The sequence below is a fragment of the Apus apus genome, chromosome 1, assembly GCF_020740795.1.
Source record: "Apus apus isolate bApuApu2 chromosome 1, bApuApu2.pri.cur, whole genome shotgun sequence".
In the NCBI taxonomy this organism is placed as follows: domain Eukaryota; kingdom Metazoa; phylum Chordata; class Aves; order Apodiformes; family Apodidae; genus Apus; species Apus apus.
The window spans coordinates 70935903-70957893 of NC_067282.1; the positions used below are offsets into that span (position 1 = coordinate 70935903).

The following is a 21991-nucleotide window of genomic DNA, read 5'->3' on the forward strand; positions in this document are numbered from 1 at the left end:
CATTTATTTGCCAACACACCAGCAATGATCTTCGGAGATGTGTAAACGGCAGCCTGCCTTGTGGGGCTTTGACACACTGACACAAGTGTAATATTTAAGATACTGACTTGTTAGTCAGTACTAACTTCAGGTCCTGCTTTTTCCACAGAGTCAAGAAGGGGTTACAGACAGGGTGTTTGCACAACACTCTGAAGACATAGAATTGTAGAATGGTTTGGGTTGGAAGGGACCTTAAAGATCATCTAGATCCAATGACCCTGTCACGGGCAGGGACACCTCCCACTATACACCAGGGTGCTCGAAGCCCCATCCAACCTGGCCTTGAACACTTCCAGGGAGAGCGCAGCCACAACTTCCCTGGGCAACCTATTTCAGTGTCTCACCATCCCCACAGTGAAGAATTTCTTTCTCACATCTAAGCTAAATCTCCCCTCTTCCAGTTTTAATCCATTACCCCTTGTCCTCTTGCTACAAGCCCTTGTAAAAAGCCCCTCCCCAGCTTTCCTGTAGCCCCTTCAGGTACTGGAAGGCCACTATAAGGTCTCCCTGGAGCCTTCTCTTCTCCAGGCTGTACAACCCCCCGTCTCTCAGCCTGGATATGTTAATCCTTTGCAGGTTTGAAAGCAAGCTTTGAACTGCCATCAGGAAGTTCCAGGCTCGGACAAAGAGAAGGGTCCTGGGTGTTCCCTGGGTGAGCAGTCCTTGAACCGACTCCAGATGAGCTGAATCCTCACCTCACCACGGAAGACCAGTTAGTGGTGAGAGCAGACTGCAGCAACCTGCTTAAGAACATACACTCTCAACTCTCTCCTGATGAGTCAGCATAGAGCAGTGGCTATTGGAAAGGGAAGAGACACTTGGACATGTCATCTTAAGACTGGAACTAAGGGTGCAAATGGCCCTGGCCTTCTTCAGTGCAGCACCAGCACTAACTTACTTCCAGTTAAATGGCTGGCAACTGCAACTCACAACCTTGGTGCAGAGGAAAAGGCACATACATTCAGCTCTAGCTGTCTTGATCATCTAAGGCAGCTCATTTGAGTAGGAAACCATACCTCTACTTTATGAAGAGCACTTTCAAAGCATGGACATAATGCTTCCTTTTAGATCTGTACAATTCTGCAGGAGCTTAAAATACCACTGACACTCTGAGCATCTGCTTTAGGCATCTAAACAACTCATGTTTCATTTACACTCTTCTAACTGCATTTGTGCTAAGAGTAGAAAGCAAAGTTTGAGGGCCAAGATTTGCTCCTTGAGATGAGAAGACAGGCAGTGAATGTCAGGAAGATGTTGGACATTTGAAGAGACTTCTGCACTAGGAGATTATTATAGCACTAGAGGCAGAGAGACTGTGAACTCTTAATCCTTGGAGATTTCTAAGACTCAGCTAGACAAACCCACACTGACCTGAACAAGTGCTGGCAATAGCCCTCCTTAAATGAAGAGGTTGGGCTAGAGACCACTGGAGTTTCCTTTGAACCAGCACTTCTGTGATTTTGTTTCTAAATATAAAAGAAGTATTGAGAAGGCACAAAAAAGGGTATATTTAAATTAGTTAACAAAAAGAGGCAAGTATATTCTCAGCCTGCTTATTATAGACAAGGTCACTGCATTCCTTGATACTTTGTGTTATTTGAAATGGGGCTGCTGCATAATTTGAGATGTTTTTCATTACATATGAAATCAAACCATCTCTGAAACAGTTCCTGCTGAAGTTAATATAAAGTAATTCTTGTTTCCCACTGTCCCATTTTCCAACACACCACATTTCTGCACTGACAACTGGTAATTGCACGGCAGGATCTGAAACATTTTGGCAACAGATCACAAAAACTCTTCAGAATGTTGGAGAAAACATGGGATTACACAAGAAACGGGAACACATTTGCCAGTTAACATGATCAGAAAATTAATGTTCAAAAAGTCATTTACAGGTTTCAGGATTAGCGTACTAAGACGGAAATTTAGAACTGTTGTTTCATTTTGCTGGAAAACTCCACCATGACACTGCCTGCTGCTCGTTTGCATATTTATCTTGCCCAGGAGCTACTTCTACCTTTAAACTGTGAAGCAAATTTCACTACACCAGAAGTAAAACAGACTCTGGCCTGTAACACACACTAGTCTATCACAAGTGGGCCCCAAAAGGCAAGAGTTTTAGTAGTCCCTTTGCAAGTCTCACCTTCTCTTGGTTTTACACAGCACAGGTCAAATCTCATCTGTTCCCCAATCACGTGCAGCCCCATTTTAAAGTGTTTCCAGTTCTGCAAGGGCTCTGCCTGCAGCAACACCAGAATCAAGACACCAGTAAATAATGGACAGACAACTGTAGAAATAACATTTTTTTGTTTAGTGTTTGCAATTTGTTTTACAGCTCATAATGAAATACTGTTAGAGATATTCTACATTCATATATTTCTAGCAAAATACACTTTTAAAAACATAAGGCACTTTAAGATTTCATAAAACAAATGCTCATGATGAAAATTCAACAAGAGGGCTGGATGGGAACCCTTTCCACATTTAATGTTCAGGTCAGTTAAGAGATCAATCCTCTAGTCAGGCAGGCAAATTAAATAATCAATAGAAAGGTTTCCAAGACAGAGTTACTGCTGTATTAGTGTGCATTCTGAAGGAGTCTATTTGAAGTATCTTCAGTTGGGGAGGGAGGGCATGGTGTGAATAAGATGCATTAAAATACTTCTTGGAACTGCATAACAAAGACACATTGCAGGGATTAAGTTTCATTACTTTCATTGGATTAAATTCCTTCCATTCATTATTGCCAACAAGAGTAAGGAACAAAAGGGAGCTGGTTCTCCCTTCCCTTCCCCCTCCCCCCCCTGACTCCCATTATAATTCAATGCAAGATTTCAAAGACTTAAAATGACCAGGACAGAAGCCCATAAAAAAACCCTGCATCTGGCCACTTCAGAGTATGTTTAAATATTCATTACTCACTTCCTCAAGTCTCACCTCTTCTTAAAGAAAGAGAAACAGAGGAGAACTGGCAACTGTGTAAGTTGCTTCCAGTCACATTGATATTTTGCTTCTTTTTAACATGACCCCACTGTTCACATCAAGTACCTGCATTCAGAAAGGCACCAGCAGCTCCCCTTGGCAGAAAGATGGTGGGGCAGAGGATGAATGCAGGCAGGGCCCCAGACCCTGTGGGGAAGAGGGAAGGAGCAACTTTGCTTCACGCACTTGTGGCTCAGCTTAAGAACAGCTTCAAGAGTCGGACATGCTGGGCTGCGGTAGCAACAAGGGGATTGATACCAAAACACTGACTGATGACTTCACTCAGAGAAGCATCTGTAGGAACTATAATCCACTATTTAAAACTGACAAAAAGAGCTATAATGCTGGCAAAAACAGTCTGCTTCTCAGGGCCTCTGAGAAGGTAGGGAACCAGTCCCTTCCATTCATCAGTGTATTTTCAAGTTGTGTCTTACCTATTTGTTTATTTTTTTTCTCTCATTATCTTTTCCAGTCTAGGGAATAACAATTGCTAAAAAAACTGACTCCTGGGGGCTCAGTATGTTAGGCACTACAGTACAAACTTCCATCCCTAGTCTTCTAAAACTCACTTCCAAGGGGAAAAAAAACCCCAACCAACCACTTGTTTTTCTTACAAGTCCTTGATTGTTTTAAATTCTTACTTACTTGAATTGCACTTTAAATCCCAGCAGCAAAAAGAAAACTTGGTAGCTTTATTCGGGAATATATATACACTTTTAAGAGACATTTTATGAAGTCTAAAAATGCATAGAAATAGCAACTGCATAAGCTGTCAAGTTTTGGCCTGGCTACAGTGAAGAAGCTGTGAAAAAAGATTCACCTATTAGCCCTATTAGAATTGGGGCAGAAACAGGATGCCTGTTCCATTAGGAAAGAAAACGCAGTTAAGAATGAAGCTAAATTAGAATCAGCCACCACTGGTCTGAGCCTGTCACATAGAGGTGCTACTGTGTGAGCAGGAGCTGCGGAGAAGTCTAATTTTGTGAGGTGAAAAAATGCATGACTTCAAGACAGCTGCTGCTGAAGAGAAGAAAGGAAGGTGATACCTTATGGCCCTGAGCTCAAAAGATCTTGAGATCTCAGCTTGCGTGGTTCACTTTCACTGGCAGAAGAGCCAAGCCCTAAATCCCTCAAATCACTGTTACACTAGCAGCCAGTTTAAAACCATGGCTCTGCAAGCAGTTTTCTGCCCTTTAGCACTGGCACAACAATGTTCACTTGGGACAGGAAGAAGCATCTGAAAGAGGAGACGAAGAACAAAACACAAGGCACTCGCTGATCCAAATTTAATGAACAGCCTGCAGTTGGTTTCTCTCAAAATCTCTGGGCTCTCCTTCCCAAGCAAATCTCACAGAATTTGCTAAAGTGACATCCAGTTGCTTTGCACATATACCTTATAATGTCTGTATGTCAAAACATATTTTGAAAAAATTACTTGGAAAGGCACAGAGCATGTGCAATTTAGTTCGTTGTGGATCTGTGCATGTGGGAAGCTAAGTTGAAATGATTAATAACTGACAAAGTGCTATTTTACAACCAGGTAATTTCTTTCTAATTCCAGTTCTCTCCAAAGGAAACCAGGGAAGTGAACAGTGCTGTCCAGGAAATGCAACGCAAGAACTTTAACCTGCACACTGACACAGACTGGAACGTACAAAGTTTCACAGACCTTGTTCTTCAGGTCACATTCAAGGAAAAATTTAGTCTAATAATAAAAATAAAAAAATCACTAAAGCTAGTTAAAGATTAGAATTATCAAAGTGCTTTAATAGATAAAGTGTCAAATATAATTAAAGACGACCATTAACACAGAGCTGCCATAAGATACTCAAACAGGTACACGTGTCTTCTGAATGCACGAGAGGGACACAGGTTTTCAAGCTCTCCCTTAGGACTCAAATGAGTTAAGAATTTTTTTTCCTGTTTGTTTAGCTTCTTAACACAATGTATTTGCTCTGCTCATGCATCCAAAGGCACAGCCGGATCTGCTCTAACTGAAACTGAAGCTAAAGGACTGTCTGCCATTAAATTATTAATAAAGGAGAGGCTCTCAATGAGCAAAACACACAACAGCCCCATAAAGTAGATTTATAGATCCCTGTCAATTCATAGTATTAATTTTTATAAGCTATTTCTTGATGCTTTAAAATTCTGAGCTATTTTCTGCAACTTTGTTTTAAACGTGGTTTAAGATAACTGAATGTGTTAACAATCCAACAGACTGCCAAAGATGATATAACAAGACCAAATGCAAACAAATAAATAAGGAAGAGGTTCCAAAACCACCTCGTTCAAGATGCTCAGGCAATGTGCCTTGGCCTCCCTACCAGCTTTTAGTCTCATATTAGGAATAAGGAAAAAAACAACCCAACCTTCTCCATGGCAGTTCTCTCAGTACTTCTAATCAGTAAGCTGCTGCCTACTTTAAGCAGGTGACCTCAGAGTAAAAAAGCACAGAAGTGGCTGCAGCAGGGGGACACAGTTGTTTAGAAAGAAGAAATGTCAATCAAGACTTTTCCTGCAACTCACAGATATAAAAGCAGATTTGCTCCAATAAGCTAAGACTCAAAAACATGATGCAGGGCATCACATCTGGTCCTCGCACAGGCATGTATGGCCACAAGGCTGAAGTAATATCAAGACTCAACAGGACAACTTGCCTGTTTTCTGAAGGCACCATAAAGACAGCAACACTCCAGGTGTAATGGGAAGACACAGGGGGAAGACAACAGTTAGAAGGAAATAATAAAAGCAGCTTGATACAACAAGGGAGAGAAAAGGTGGCTCAGTTCTAAGATGGCTGTAACATCTGTAACAGCACAGACACCCTATGCCTCTAGGTAAAGGAAGAGCAACCAGAGTTTGGAAAAATCTACTCCTAAAATCAAAGGAGACAGCAAAGAATCAAAATGCTATATAAAATATTGGGGTCCATACATACTCACATGGCATCATTAGCCTGTTTCTGATTTACCACAGTGTTAGAAGATCTGGACAGTCTCCTTTACTCTGCAGGATGACTGAAGCCCAGTGAAGTGTCATACATTAAAACCCTTCTCAATCCGCCAGTGAGAACAAATCCCCCTCCCCAGCCTGGATGAGGGAGGGGGGCTGTCTCCAGGACAGCAGAGGTTTCTAACAACCCCAGGCACCCTACAGGCAGTATGCTACTGAGCTAGTTCTCCTAAGTAGCACTGCACCAAGCAAGTCTAGGCTTGCTACGATGTTCTGCCCCTTACATGGACTTCAGGACAGTTTCTCATGAGCCCTTCAGGCCAGAGTCTCATGCTTCGTTGTTCCATTGCTGCTCTTCAAACACATACTCCTTCCAGTCTTCCCCTCTTGTTCCCAGTTAACCCAGGAGGACTTTCGCCATCCTGCGCGCAGCAACGCTGGCTTCATCCTCGGAGTCAGACTCGCTCTGGGAAGTGGAGCTCTGGGAGGCAGAGCTGCAGGGAGAGGAGCACTCTGGGGAGCACAAGTAGTGCATCAGCGGGATGCGGTACTTCCCACAGAAGTCAACAAACTTGATTTGTCTGACGCAGCTGTCAAAGTAGACACCTGTAAGGGCAGAGGGGACGGCAACAACATATGAGACCCCGTGCGGAGAAATCTGTAAGCTCTGCGAGGTTCTTGCATCTGCTGCAAATGCCTCAAATTAGGATTTAGTTGACACAGTGCTGGTCATAGAAGGGCAAGGGATACTGGAGGAAGAGGAGGGATCAGGATGCCTATGGAAACTTCAGATTTCTTATTAAAAAACAAAACCCTGTGAACCTGTATTTGATAGGGTGATTCAGACAGCATAATCTACATAAAAAGACACAGGACAGCTACTTCCAAAGAATTTGTAAATTTAGGGAGATATCCCAGGCTGGGAATTTGCAAACTTCTTAAATGTCAAATTAATTCATCCACTCTATTTTCAAACTTGTAAAACCTCTTCTACCAGCTAGCAAAAATGTGTTCACAAATAGAACTTCATAGCTCTTACTTTCCTTCTGCTTCAGTGAAGTCACCATGCTGAGTTTGGATGCTACTTTCCATGGCAACAGTGTTGCTGCAACACACAATTAGGTTCTCTTCCTAATACAGTAAGTGATTTTAGACACTGACATTTTCAGAAGTTTCCAGTGGTGTTTTAAGTCCTAGCTGGTCTGGAGTAGGCTTTTCCTCTGCGGTGCTAGAGCAACACTACAGTAATGTGCTAGTTCATAAGGACAAGTGGAAAAGAGCAAAACCAATCTAGTGTTATCCAAGCCGTGCAAAACTCTAAAAATGGAAACATTTCTTTCCCTTCCAGCATAAGTTCCAGCCCTTCTGTCTTCGCTTACAGAGCATGCTTTGATATTGTCCTGTAAGGAGATAAGATAACAGCCTGCATTATGACTGCAGGGTAGATACTAATTAACGATTATTTTCCCTTAATCTTCTAAAGGCTGTCTGCATATCATTTACTCTGGATAAAGATTAAGCATTAAGCCAAATTAAGGCAAAGCATTCCAGTCCTCTCCTTCCAGGAACTACACATTAGTAGTCCAAAGGAAGAGGTACCCAAGTTGTTATTGAGCACCACAGCCTCTCTCCTCTTATCCATCCAGATATGAAGCTTGCTGTTCAGCAGGAGGGCTGGCAAAAGTTCTGTCCACTACTTAGTCTGCGCTATTTCAGGGCAGATGGATCAGGAACTTCAGAACATAAAAGCACAGCGGAGTGCTGGAATAAGCTGCAGAGACTCCGACAGAAACGTTGACATTCTTAAGTAAATACAATAAACTAGCACTACAACTTGTTCTGAAGTGAACAAAGTTCCTTAAAGACAAGTTTGCAGGAGACCTGGAAAAACAAAAGACAGCTACAATTTGGATGCAACAACCCATATCTAACCTGCCTAAGCTACTGAAGTCATGGCATGTCAGAGAGGAATGAATCCCCTCAGGTAAAAGCAGGAAGTAGAGCGGTGAAGGTGAACTTACCCCCGCATTTAGGGTTGGGGCAGTTGCTGGCCAAGCTCAGATACCGGACAAGATTCTCTGGGAGATCACTGGGAGCGAAGGGAACACTGCGAGTTTTAATTGTGCGTCCTGCCAGTTCCTGAAGGCTCGGGGGATTGTAGGTCAGGTCACGGACAAACCGAACCACCAGTGGGTTCCCACGCAAGCTCAGCTCTTCCAGGTGAACCAGGTTAAGGATCTCTCGGGGAAGATAAGTCAGCAGGTTGTTGTGCAGGCTAAGGGAACGCAGGGAATGTAGCCTGAGAATGGAAATGGAAAATCAGTCAAGATGTGCAAGCAAAATCATTCCACAACTGCATTACGCAGACCTGATTACTCTCCCCTTTCCCACCAACTCATTTTCCTTCAGCTTTTTTGTCCTTTTAAAGCACAAATTCATGCTAAAAGAGCTCTTGTTACTCCAGCACACACAATACCCTGGGAAAACCTGGCCCAGCTCTGGAATGCCTGTTAAAAAAACATAGTCCTAAACATGCTGCTGTCTCTCTCAGTGTTCCCCCCGCATGCCCCCACAAAAAGGCAGGTACAGAACAAAAGCACACAAACCAGGCGCTTTTGAGGGAGAGAGTCTTTCCTTGTACCCAGTGCACGCATCAAGAAGGGTTCCATGCAGTACTAAGTCACCTGCTTTCACTCATGCATTAAAGATGACTGCTGGTAGGCAGCCAACCCTGGAAAGCCCCATGTTTTCATTGCTTGCGGCTGCATCACCTTGCACTGTGATAACACTAAATCTCAAAACCATAAACAAGGTGAGGTCAGGCTAGCAGCAGCACAGGTGGCAAGCAGTTCCTTGGCTTTTTGGAGGAGGTGTTCTTCTCTCTCAGAAAGCACAAAGCAACGCTCCAGCACAGTGCCCAGGGGTGCTCTCAAACCAGTAAGAGCTCCAAGACAACTTGAGTCACTAAATGTTGCACATCAAGAATAATCCCTCTGCACCAGCAAATTCCAACCCAGGAAACTCCATGCTCCCATCCAATTGATTTTGGTGACATATTTTTTCCATAACACTTTGATTGAAACTTCTGTATGATATATTCATGGTCTGCCTGCAGTGCATCACATTAAGGATCTTGTTGTTCAAGTCTAGTCACACTAACAAACTGATAGACAAATAGGTCCTCCCAGCTGCTTTTATCCTCACATGCAGAAGTTCAAAGAGTTAATTACAACTGGTGGCTGAGGACAGTAAATACTCACTGTGCCAGCTGAGGTGGAATGCTCTGGATCTTGTTGTCACACAGAACTAGATAGCTTAGAGAAGGCAGGTTTGCTAATTCAGGTGGAATTGAAGTAATGAAATTCCCTCCAAGGTACAGAAACTCTAAACTGGAAAAGAAAGGAGAAAACTGCATTATTTCAATAAGGTCATCTCCAGTTTCATTTAACACTACGTCTTCTCATCTCCTGCATTTCTTAAAACTTACAGACAACCACGTATGAGATAATTTGCTGAGAGGAAAGAAAAAAAAAAAGGTGAGTTGCACACCAAAATTACAACAGAGCTGCTGTTTCACAACAAATAATGTTGAGATTTACCTCCAGCCTCCTGCAGTCACCATTACATCTGTAGGTAGTGTTCTGGTTTGGTGGGTTTTTTGGTAGCAGGGGAGGGGCCACAGGAATGGCTCCAGTAAGAAGCTGCGAAGTTCCCCCTGCTCCAAACCCAGCCAAGGAGACATTAGAGGGACAACAGATGCACCTCTGCGATTAACATTGGAAAGAATCAACACCTGAGCAGAGAAGAGGCAGAGCTGCGCTGGTGGTTGGTGAGGAAGAAGGGGAAGAAGGTGCCCAAGCAGAAGTTTCCCTGCAACCCATGCGAGATGGCAGCTGTCCCCCTGCACTCATGGAGGAACGTGGTGGAACATTCCCTGAAGGTGCCAGGAGTGGTGAACTTGGCCACTGGACTTGGATTTTGTGGCCAGAGGATTTGCTGCCTGTGGACTCTGATTGCGCAGCTTTGGAAGACCTTGGGGCCAGGGGAGTTTGTTCCTGAAGGAGCCCGTGGCTCTGTGGGAAGCCCAGGCTGGAGCAGCTCTGGACCTCGTGGGAAGGACTCATGAAGGAGAGGTTCATGGAGGGCTCTCTCCCATGGGAGGGACCCCATGGGGAAGCAGGGAAGGACTGTAAGGAATCCTTCTTCCTGAGGAGGAAGGAGCAGCAAGAACCACCAGCCTGTGAACTGACTCTAAACCACATCCCCTGTCCCCCTGTGCCGCTGGGGGGAAGGAGGGAGAGAAACCGGGAACAAAGTGATTTGGGCTCGGGAGGAAGGGAGGGGTGGGGTAACATATGCAAGCCGTGCTCTGTGTGTTGTCTGTGTCCTGTGTGTGATTGATTAGTGTTAAACCAAATTATTATTTTTCCCCAGGTTGAGTCTGTTTTGCCCAGGACCTTAATTGGTGAAGAACCCTCCTTGTCCTTTGTCTCAATACCAGGAGCTTTGTCTTTCTCATGTGTATGTGTGTATGCAGGGGTGGGGAGGCCAGGAGAAAGAGATAAAGAACCACAACATTATCGGCGACCCAGATGGGCCACGCACCCACAATCCTGCCTGGCTCGCCATTAATGTCGTGGTTTGGGCCCAACAAGACAACAAAGAACCAGCCCCATGGCCGCTCACTCAACTCACCGCCCCCCCCCCCCCCCCCCCCCCCCCCCCCAAGTCAGGGAGCCCAAAGCTGCCAAGAGCATTAGCAGGGCTTAACTGCAGCCTGAACCTAAAAAAAAATGTATATATTAAAAATTAAAAAATAATTTAAAAAATAAATAAAGAATCACTGGACATCCTGTGAAAACTCAGCAGATGGGAGACAGAAACAATCAGAGGCACCAGATGCCTTCTAACACTAGGCACACTAATAGACGCACACTATTTGTTGTGCAACTCTGCCCTTCTAGGAAGAAAAACTGGCAAAGCGCTGCTCTAACGTAATTGCTTCAAGTCCCCATTTCACAAAGTCAAATAGTTTTCCTCCCTGCTTTCAGATGTTTTCTGGAAGAGGAGCAAAGGCAGGTTCGGTTTGGGTACTTCTGGCTGGGAAGAGACACCCTTGTTAATCACAGTTCAGACAGCACCTTTTCCCATGCCTGAAACAGGTGGATCCCACGGTCCCATCTGTAGGTGCTGGTTCAAGATCTCTAGTAGACACTCAGGTTAGCTGCCTAACTACAGTGTACATTGGCCCCTTCTATTCCACCAAGCATTCCTGCAGGTCAGGGAAAAGAGAAGTCCTCCAGGCTCCATCAGCCTTTCTTTAAGAACAGTTTATCATCTCCTTGGAATAGGAGACATCTCCATCTTACCGTAGCAACCAAGAAAGTTTACAGATACAACTGGCAAAGAAACACACACACCCAAACCACCCAAGGGACACAGTGGTCAACCCAGAGAAGGTCTGAACCCTGCAACTGTGCCACAGCATGTGTGAAACGCCAGAGAAGCTCCTTCCTGAGGCTTCCCCTGGGATGGAGCAGAAAAACAGTAGAGGGACTATTTTATTCAGTTCTTGCAAGACACTTGAACACCAAAGATCCAATGACAGCACTGCTTTGAGCTACAGAGACTACTAACACAGCACAAAGGTCCACCTGCCCAACAGAGAAGAACAGAAGAGACCTCTGCAACACACCAGAAGATGCTCACAGAGCTTAACTTCCCCTGGATTCACCGACCTTTTTGGAGCACGTAAGAGACAAGCTAAATAACTGAAACTGGACAAAGGGGGCACAAAATTTAGCCTTAAACTGATTTGACTGTATGAAAGGAAGTAACTCTACTTGCTTCAACTGAGACATCAAGTGGGACAGCACATTTGGATGTTATTCTGCACACACAAGGAAGTACAAAGGAAAAAAAATAAACCACCACCAAAACCCTACTGCTCACAAGTAGCCTCTCTTCTACACAGATAACCTGTAGGTGAGGAGTGGGGGTAGGAGGAAGGTTGCTGTGCAGAGACCACATCAAGGGGAGATATTTTTTTAATTAAATTTTGATCCCCTGACAAAGCCCAGAGTTTTAAACAAAATTCCACCTCCAACCTCCATTGTTTCCTTCCCAAGGTGGATTTAGGCTGCTTGGCTCTCATTAGGGACTTAACTGCTGACCATACAATTCCTAGGCATATTTTAACTCCATGCCACTGCTGGTGCACACAGAGAAAACTGTTGGGCAAGGGAATTGTAGCAACGAGGACTTCAATGTTTAAACAAGGTTTAGATGTGTACAAGTCTCTGCTTCCTAGGAAAAGTGAATAATTAACTCTTCATCCTCTGTGTTCAAAGAAAATAATGCCCATAAAGCTACATTGCATAAAAATTCATGCTACCAGGGAAGGGGAAGAGTGGAGCAAAATGTATAGTAAAAAATGTTTTAAAAATAAACAAGTAAGTTAACTCCTTCACTGGCAACAAAGGATTTTTAAAAATTGTTCTATTTTTAGTCTATCACCATTTAGAAGTCAGTAGACTAAGAACTCACCTGGGTCCAGTCTAGCACAGCAAATTCAGAATCTCCAATATCTTCTTAAGATATTAATCAGATGATAAATTCATTAAAAAAAACACAAGGAGGAGATTTTGAAATTATAAATAAACTTACTTTAAGTCAGCAAAGAAATTATTACAGCTTCCACTGAAACATTGCTCAGTAGGCAAAAGAAATCCCTAACTCCCATACCCCAAATACAATTTGCTAGAAAGAAAGATCTAGTCTACTCTTGGCTGAGACGGAAGAATTAATAACAGCCATTTCTGCATCAAATTAAAACATCAAGAATTGTTTGAGCAAAACTAATCATGACACAGGCAACGATTTCCTAGAGACACAACCCTTTTGTAGTGAGCACTGACCACACCACTGGGTTTGCTTCTTGCTCATCTGCGCCTGGCCTAATTTTCGTGCCATACTAAGCCTGTAACTGAAGGCCAAGGCAATGCTGGCCTTTGAGCTGTCCTACTTGAGAGACAGTTTGCTGCTCAATAAAACAGGCAAGAGCACTGCTGAGCTCTGCCCTCCTCACAAAACAGCTCCTCTAACAAAGCAATCCACAACTCTTCCCACAGCTTTTCACCGAAGGACCAAAGCAGAGACAGGACTGAGCTTGGCGAATACTTCTAACTAACCTTTCACACCAACACAGTTTTTTCTGACAATCATTAATCTGTGTAGTCATTTGGACCAGCCAGCTAAGGTCTCATGCATCGCTGTGTACACAGAGGGAGAACTGGAATTTTTATGTACTTTCAAAAGTCAGTCCAGAAACTTCGAAAAGCCAGAGGGCAACCAGCCTCAAACAAACAATCTCAGTTCCTATTTGTGAAGCTAGAATACATGATCTACCTCCAACCTGCCATACGGGCTCTGGGTGCATGAGTTTCAAGAGAGGAACAAACAGTAACAAAATTCACCTCAATGAAAACTGAAAAAAACATAACCCATTTGACATAGTAACTAATGGGGGCTGACACTTTCTCTCCTGCCTTTTAGCAATGTTTACAAATACACTAATAAAAGGCCAGAGTCCCTTTCAGCCTCATATCCAGCAGCCCCCTTGCTCAGCACCACCAGTACTAATTGCTGCTCAGTAGCAGTAGGGCCTGTTGCATGTCACTTCTCTCTAGCTGGGGATCTCCCACCAGCAGGCTGCAGGGTGGCAGTGAAAATCCTTTTACATATAGAAAGGGAGTGGGGAAATGCTCAAACAACTATGATTCAATTCAGGTCGTGGCAGCCAAGTTTAACCTGCCAAGAGACTGTACATTCTTGCTTGAGTATGTCTTTGAGGTTTCCAGGTCACTATATCATAGAAAACAAATCAAAAAAAGCCCCAAAACACTTAGTAAATAAGACGAGCCCATCCTGAACATTAGAGATATTTTGATACCATGTCAGTTACCATGACACTTTCATGGTCATGTTTCAAGGAGTGAATGTCTTCTGGCACAGAAGATACTAAAATTTTCAATCCACCCTGTTTCCCCACAGATGCTTCTTCAGATAAAATATAACAGCTGACATCAAACAGATGCATCTAAATAGGTAATCTAAAAAGAAACAATGGAGTCTGAAATAGCTCCAGGTCTTTTTAAGATAGACTTTTAGCAAGAAATTTCTAGGGCAGTTCTGAGGCTCATGGAAGGGAGGAATTTAAAAGCAGCCCACAATACACTCCTGTTAGCCCTGTTCTACGATTTGCTAATTCCTGAGAGAACTGCATAGCCTTTGCTGACAGGCAAATTTAAGATCAAACAGTTGTCTGAAAACTATTTGCAAAACGTTTGAAGAGGGGAAGAAAAAGGGAGGCAGCAAACAGATTTCTTAATGCAGTCTCTTTATCAAAGCTACACTTGCTGTTTTTCCCACACTGTAACAGCCGTTCTTAAGTATATGCTTGTCTAACATGCTTAATACTACCCACGAATAAAAGCAAATACTCTGGTTTCCATTGCGTCTAAGTCTTTACACAAAACTCAGATGAATCCAGTTAGGCATCTGAGGCCTTTGATCCCAGCCTTTGCACAAAACTGGGCTTTACTAGAGGAATCCAAGCAAGAGAGGAGCATGCATGGCAGACGCCTAGAAAGAGCCTGCATCTTTTCCAGGCTCTTTCTGCCTGCTCCTGGTTGTCTACTGAGCACAAGAATATTAACAAGAAGAGTTAGACCAAACTCAAAATCCACATCAAGAGATTCAAGGTTATCAGCTGCGTATCTTGATGCTCTTGAGAATTCTCCCCCTTACAGGACACTTGCAAGACACTTCCCCAAGTGTGCACACTGATGAGAGCAATCCACACACTCTTAAACCAAATGCCATAGCTGGACAGGGAAGATCAGAGTTGTATTTTACCAGACTTGCAAACAAATTTCGTCCAAACCAGTCACAAGGAGATGACTGCATTTCTAGCTCACCAGCTATAGTACATGATGTCCCTTAGGACATCCCCAGCTGGATCAACAGAGCAAGTATATAAACAATCAACACAATGGTGGGGTGTCTTACACAGATCACAGTTCAGGAGCTGCTGAGGGCTGTGAATTGAGTCTGAAAGTGTCTGACCAGGACACCTCACACTGAAAACACACTGAGTGTGTGTGAAACAGTGAAAATGGTCATTGTTGGAGGGAGAACTGCAGAAAAGATGACATTTATGTCTACCTATGCTACGCTTGTCTTTTATCTGTCAACAAACAGGGAAGCAATGCAAAGAGGGCTGTTCACAGCAACAGCCAATGCTACAATTCAGGTCTTTCACTGTACTGACACTGCTAGCTGGCAGTAAGTGGGGGTGGTGGGCTTACAGAAGGACTTGGCACAGCCTCAACACGATTTAAAAAAGCCCTTAGCAGTGCTCACACTTACCTTTCTCAGAAACAAAAGAGGCTGTTGCAGGTCACCATAGACACTTATGGTGCAAGGAGGAGGGAAAGAGCACTACGTTTTTCTAATGGCAAACCTGAAGAAAAGACTATTCATCCTTGGTGCTGGCATGCTAGAATCAGCATCACTCTGCTGCTATAACCACAGCAAGCATGATCATCCACTTTTGAAGCCATGTGCAGGAAGCTTCAAGCATCGGCCCATCTATACATGGTCCTTCTGCAACAGCATAGGAAGTAACTGATAATCAGGTGACAGGCACCCATTTTCTGTGCAGGATCTTGCACTGCACACAAATATTTCTGGACAGGGCAGACAGCCAAAGCGGGGAGGAATAAGACAAGACAGCAGTAGGGCTGGCTGTGGTTCTTACCACTGGTCATTAACTTGCCAAATCACTAGCAACACGATAGGGGAAAGCTTTAGCACAAAATGCCTGACCTCAACTTGCTGCAAAGTTGTGGATTTTTCTTCATGAGAATAACAACACATGGCACACATCTCTCATTCCAGGGCCTTGGCATTTGTAGTTGGTGGCGTGTCCTTCCTCTTTCAGCAGACCAAACCCATCAGCTTTCTGTTCTTCCACCTTCACCATCTAGATTCCTTACCTGCTGTATTCCTGGCCTTCACTAAAAGTGACATGCTAATCCTTCAAAACCTGCAACAGGAAACAGAATGGGGTGCAGAGGAAAGGTGTGATGCTTAGCTAGGAATGAATTTAATAAACAAAAATAAAAAAAATCAGAGCTCAGACATTCCCTGGAAACATAAGAAGTATTTCTTCTATTCCACAATTCTGCTCAGCTCTGTGATCAGTGACTGGAGCAAATGGGAAGCTGCCAGGGTCACGGGAAGAAGAAAACTGCTGGCCTCAGGAACTCTAGTACCAGTAAGAGGAACGTGTCTGGTCAAAGTGCTGCCTGCATTCCTCTGTGGTCACAGAGACCACGAGAAATTAGAAAAATTTCTTTTGTGGGAAGTTGCACATGGAAAAAACCTCAGAGTCTTGGCTTGCCATCGACAGCATGACGGACACTTGCAGCTTCAGCTGTGAGACTACCAGAAGCCCCAACACCTACACCAGGTCCCACCTCCCAGTCCAGTGCTCAGAAATGAATAGATGTCTCCATGTTGCCCTGCCACAAACACTGGCTCTGCTTTGTTCTCACTCAGGCTTGTTTTACCCACTTCAACACCATGAATGCTCACATCATAGACACCTCTCTTGTTGGCAGGTGGGAGGAGGGTCTGGCAGCAGCTTCTCTCCAGGACACATATTTAGTGTCTTTTTTGGCAAAGGTATCAGGTCACAGGTAATCTGGGTCCCAAGGAGTAGATTCAGGATTCCTTCTGGAGGAATGTTAGATTTTGAAGTATTGTTTTCTCCCAGCTCTGGCAAGCAAGCGTGCAGCTCCCTTTTGTAACTTCAGCAGTCCTAGATGCAGAAGGGTCACTGCTGGCATGGTGGTAAAGAAGGTGACGCTCCTTGCGGAGAACAAATTCGCTACCTTGAGCTAAAGTTCAATTATATTATGGCGACATGTTAACAGGTCAATGAGTTAGCAGTGATTATGGGGGCAGCAAACACAAGGTGGGTGTAGTTCAGTTTCTATACCTGACACATCGCTTTGTAACGATAAACAGACAGTAAAGTAGCCTTGTCCGCATTTGCCCTCTCAGAATTGCAATGCTGGGGTTCAAGCACGACCAGCCCAAGAAAAGCTGTAGGGCAGGACAAACAGGAGCCCTGCTTCAGAGCAGGCCAGAGGAACAAGGCAGAGTAACCATGCAGCAGCAGTTAAGACAGCGGTGCAGCATGGAGCACAGCACACAGCCCATTGGGGCACCACGGGCAATGCTGTGCAGCCTGGTACCTTCCCAGGGTCAGCAGCACAACAAAAAGCGGAGCTGAAGTTTGTTTTCTTGGGGAAAAACAGGAGAGAGACAGAAAACACAACCACAGATGAGAGTAAGTAAGCAGCAGCAGGGAGGCTCTGCCTCAGAGGTGGGCGCAAAGATCAGATCCCAACCACATCCCGGATGCTGCAAGGCACACTGTGGAAGCTAAGTGGATCATCTCCCATGCACAACAGCCCTCCTCCATTGGCCTCCTCTCCCAGGAAGTTAGTGCCTCCATTCTCATTTCCTTTGTTATCCCTGAATCAACTGCTCCTGAACAGAGAGAACACTGAGGTTCCTCCTCCTCATGACAGGCCTAACCCAGAATGCAGCCCATCTCTGCTGAGAAGGGCATGGATATTCTCTAGGACTCCAAATGCCACATAATATCTCTCAAACTTAGCTTAATGCAGCACTGCTACAGATCCTCAACAGGTGCACGCTGTTCCACCTGGGCATTAATACTCAAGTGTATTTTATTGCAGCAGACAAAACCACTTCCCACCAGCACTCAAGCAGTTCTGGTACCTTCAACCTAAGACCACGAGAGACAGTACCCCACATACAACATCCTGTGCTTCCACTGGATGCAGCTCTGCTGAGCCACTGGGGCAGATCCAGCAATTTAGGGTCAAGATGTCAGGAATTTGCATATGAGAGGCTGCCTCTGGCCCGACCCTTGGCAAAGAGCTGGAATGAGGAAAGTTCAGACCCAAAGGCTTAGCACAGAGCCACAGTGGGAATAGTCTGAGGCTTGAGAAACCAGCAGAACACATCAAGGTGCCCATCTGAAACACCTGAGTCAGAACACAGCCCCCGGAGTGCCCAGGACGATGGCAGGCTTCACGAACCTACTCCAGGTCAATGTGGGGAGTCAATACCCAGTCCTACCCAAGTATTATTCCTGCTCCACCAATGTTCCTAAGTGCTGTGATTCAGCCATAGATTTCTATGCCATTGGCCTGCAGTGGTCTGATCCACAGCCAGATGTACCACTGTACTCAAGCACAGCCTACAGCTCTCACACTTCAGAAGATCCATCAGCTGATCCGTCAGACCTACATGAGCCGGATGGGTGGAGAGAAATACAACAAAAACTCATCCATGCCAGTAAGCACTCTGGTAAGACCAGAGCTGTATCAGCAGAAAGGCCCAATTGTTCCCCTAGGCCACAACCAGACCTTTCATTTTCCTAAGCAGCCCACTCTGCAGCTGTGAGCCGCATGAGAGCGGAGGGCTTGTTCTGCTCTCCCTTCCAGACCCACCTTCAAGCAAAGCCACGGAGCACCTTTTTGCACGTCAACACTCACACCAGCCACACTGTCACCAGGCCAGTCTCCCTGGCCCCCAGGCCAGGAGGGCTGGGAAATCCCGAAGGAGACGCCCGTTCGGCGAGCGCAGAGGGCCCTGCTCTCTGCTCTGCGCGCCCCTAACCCAACCTGACAAAGGGGAACAGGCACCTTAGCAGCAGCGGTGCTTTCAAGGCATCGGAGGCCGGACAAGGCTCACTCCCCAAGCGGGACCCAGGCACGAGGCGCGCTGCTGGCAACAACAAACCCCTGTCGGCAGCCAGAAAGTCAGGTCGGGTTTGCCTGGCAGCCGCCGGGGCCCTCCTCGCCCCCAGCCCCGGGGAAAGCGAGGCCCGTCCCGCCCGGGGCCCTGCCCTCACCTGCGGAGCTCCTGGATGTCGGGCGGGATGCCGTGCAGGCGGTTGCCGCCGAGGCTGAGGCTCTGCAGCCCCCGGAGCCCCAGCAGGTCGGGCGGCACCTCGGCGAAGCGGTTCCCGCTGAGGTTGAGGACGCGGAGGGAGCGGCCGAGCGGGGCCTGCCCCAGCCCTTTGGGCAGCGAGCCGGGCCCGCCCAGCCGGTTGTTCTTGGCCAGGAGCGTGTGGAGGCGCGGCAGGGCCAGCAGCTCCGCGCCCAGCTCCGCCAGCCCCGTTCCGCTCACGTCCAGCACCTCCAGCGCCGGGAACCACTGCGACAGCCCGGCGGGCAGCGGGCCCGACAGTCGCCGCGGCGACAGCACCAGCCGCCGCGCCTCCGCGCTGCGCCGCGCCGCCAGCTCCGCCGCCAGCTCCGCCTCGGCCGCCGCCGCCGCCTCCTCCGAGCCCTCCGCCGCCGCCGCCGAGCCCGGCCACGACGGCTCCGGGGCCGCGCCGCCGCCCGCCGCCGCCATCCCGCTCGCCCCGACCGCCGCGCCCCGCGCCGCCCTCACCCCGGGGGCTCCCGCCGCGCCCCGCCCCGCCCCGCGCCGCCCCGGAACCTGAATAGCCCCGCCAGACCCCGCAGCCTCAAGGCCACATGCTCGATCCCGGGTGCGCCGCCCCTCGAACCACCCCCGCGGCGGCGGCGGCGGCGGCGGGGCCAGCATGCAGGTATGCAGGTTGCGGGGCACCCGGGGGGCTGGCGCTGGGGAGAGGGCGAGCCCGGGCGAGGCCCCGGAACGAGCATGCGAGGGAGGTGCGGGGGCGGCGCAGCGGGGGTGGCCGCTGCGGGGAGGCGGCTGCGGGGCAGCAGCTGCGGGAGGCGGTGGCTGTGGGGGCGGCGGCTGCGGGGGCAGCAGCTGCGGGAGGCGGCTGCGGGGAGGCGGTGGCTGCGGGGGCGGCGGTTGTGGGAGGCGGCTGCGGGGGCAGCAGCTGCGGGAGGCGGCGGCTGCGGGGCGGCGGGCAGCGTTGGTGCAGGTGCGGGACCGTTACTCGCCCCCCAGGCGCCGTTACAGCCCGTCCCGGGCAGCCGGGCTGCTGGGGGAGCGCTGCGGGACGGCGGGGGCCTGGGGATGGCACCTGCGCCCTCCCGAGGCTTTCGCAGCGGGCTGAGCGGAGTCGGGCGATGCTTAAAAGCCCTGAGCCCCTCTGACGGAAAAAAGAGTTAAAAAAACCCCAGCCCTTCCTCCTGCCCTTTCGGCCCGCCTCAGGCCCCGAAGGACAGGCATTCTGTCCCAGCCGTGCCCCGAGGGGCGGCTGCTGGTGGCGGGGCCTGGCCCCTGGCATCCCCGGCCTTGCCAGCAGCTGGGGATGGGTGCAGGGGCTGCCTGCTTTGCTCCCTGCAGATCTGCTCCTGCTGGGGCGCCAGAGCAGAGCGGCCTCCCTAGAAGGGCCACGGTGTATCTGCCTGGCCAGATGCGAAAAGACACCTTTAATCTTGAGCTAGGGCACTGGCCTAAGTCCCTCGGGTAAAGAGGCCTGATGCTGGTTACATATTGATGCAGCGCTGACCCTGGTTGTACCAGACATGAACAGGCAACTCAAGATTCGTGTTGTCGATCCGTCGCCCTTTGGACACAGGTTAACAGCGGTGTAATCAGTAATCACCCACTGGAAAAAGCCAGCAGCAGTGTGTGATGACAATAAGAAGATTCACAGCCCAAGGGAACTTTTGCCCTGACAAAGTCCAGGCCTAAGCAAAAGGACTTGCTTCCTTGTGATGCAGAGGAATCAAAAAGAAGGGAGCAGCAATCTCTCTTAAAATACTTCATATAGACAAAAGTCGCTTAGCATGGAAGAAATGCAAACAAAGCAAGGTTGGCTTGTACCAGCCAAGACTTTTAAAACCAATGTGTGAAGCAGTAATGATGCTGAATTTGAAGGTGTCCAGAATACTGTGGATGAAACCCATGGTCCACTTGTTCATCCGTTGGTGCTTCTATGAACTCTGGATTTTACCACAAGTATTTTGAAGTGGCAGCTCCTGTTCTCAAGAGTAGGGAGTTGTCAGGGCTGTGCCTGGCCTTCAAGAAAGGGTGTGTTGTAGTGGGTGGGAATGAACAACTCATCTTACACTGGGCTGGTTCCATTTGTTTTGTAAGTCTGTATGGGTTCACAGATGCAATCCCTGATGTGAACCAGGAGACAGCTGTGTAAGAGCAGACACTGCTCTAGTAGAGTTGTTTCTTTTCAATATAATTTTGCCCACTCCATAAAGATTGTGCTTTCAGCTGAATTATGATAGTTTGTGGGTGGTTTTATGTGAGCGCAAGTGTAAGGTCATCTGAATTGTGCTCATCTCCTGCACTGCTTTAAGCCTGGGCTTTCCTGTGAACTTGTTCATTTATTTCCAGAACTGAATCTTACGATAGATTGGTTTGCTCCCAAATTCAGAATTAAAGAAATACCTTACAAATGCAGTTCAGAGCCTTGAACAACCACTTAACCTATTTCTCAGTTTGAAGCTGAACAGTGGTGGAGAATTGTGATTAAGTGCATGTAGCTACACAGTGCAGCAACTCATTAGTATTCAGATGTGCTTAACTCTATGAACAGGCAGGTCAGAGTTTTTGCCAGGCCCCTGCTAGAGGTGGGCAACAGCCTCCCTGCTCTTCCTCTCTTCCACACAAGTATGTATGATGCACAAGGCAAAGTATTTATAGTGCCATCTAGCTAAATTCGTGGCTGACACTTCCTTTCAGTCCTTAAAATCCTGAGAAATTCTAGCAGTAGCAATAAAAGTAATAAAGCAGGCCCGCTTTACAGTGGGGTAGTGAATAATGGGTAGGAAATGCTACAGCAGAGACTGCTCATGCAGCCCTGGCTACATGCTGAAAAAGCCATTGGGTGTGAAAAGTAACATGCAAGAAGCAGTTATTTTTTTTTTTTCAAACAGCTTTGGAATGAGCATGAGGAATGAAACAAAGGGACCCAACCTTCTGTTTGTACTGAAGAGCTCAC

General features: G+C 47.1%; 1 protein-coding gene across 1 annotated transcript; it reads right to left on the minus strand.

The window, feature by feature from the left end:
• Window positions 1-2330: 2330 nt before the first annotated feature.
• On the minus strand, window positions 2331-19546 carry LRRC58 (leucine rich repeat containing 58). The gene is made up of 4 exons (XM_051611863.1): window positions 18998-19546; window positions 9240-9368; window positions 8001-8278; window positions 2331-6585 (listed from the first exon to the last, which is right to left on the minus strand). Exons 1-4 carry the CDS (start codon window positions 19501-19503, stop codon window positions 6377-6379), a joined length of 1122 nt encoding a protein of 373 aa, XP_051467823.1. The 5' UTR covers window positions 19504-19546; the 3' UTR covers window positions 2331-6376.
• Between the last annotated feature and the right edge of the window lie 2445 nt (window positions 19547-21991).

Bases quoted from the DNA above. Each gene is read 5' to 3' on its own strand.
- LRRC58 (XM_051611863.1), bottom strand. From the start codon at position 19,503: ATGGCGGCGGCGGGCGGCGGCGCGGCCCCGGAGCCGTCGTGGCCGGGC. The intron at 8,279-9,239 runs GTGAGTATTTAC...TTCCATTCTCAG, and splicing joins ATTCCACCTCAGCTGGCACA to GCTACATTCCCTGCGTTCCC. The intron at 6,586-8,000 runs GTAAGTTCACCT...CTGCCCTTACAG, and splicing joins CCCCAACCCTAAATGCGGGG to GTGTCTACTTTGACAGCTGC.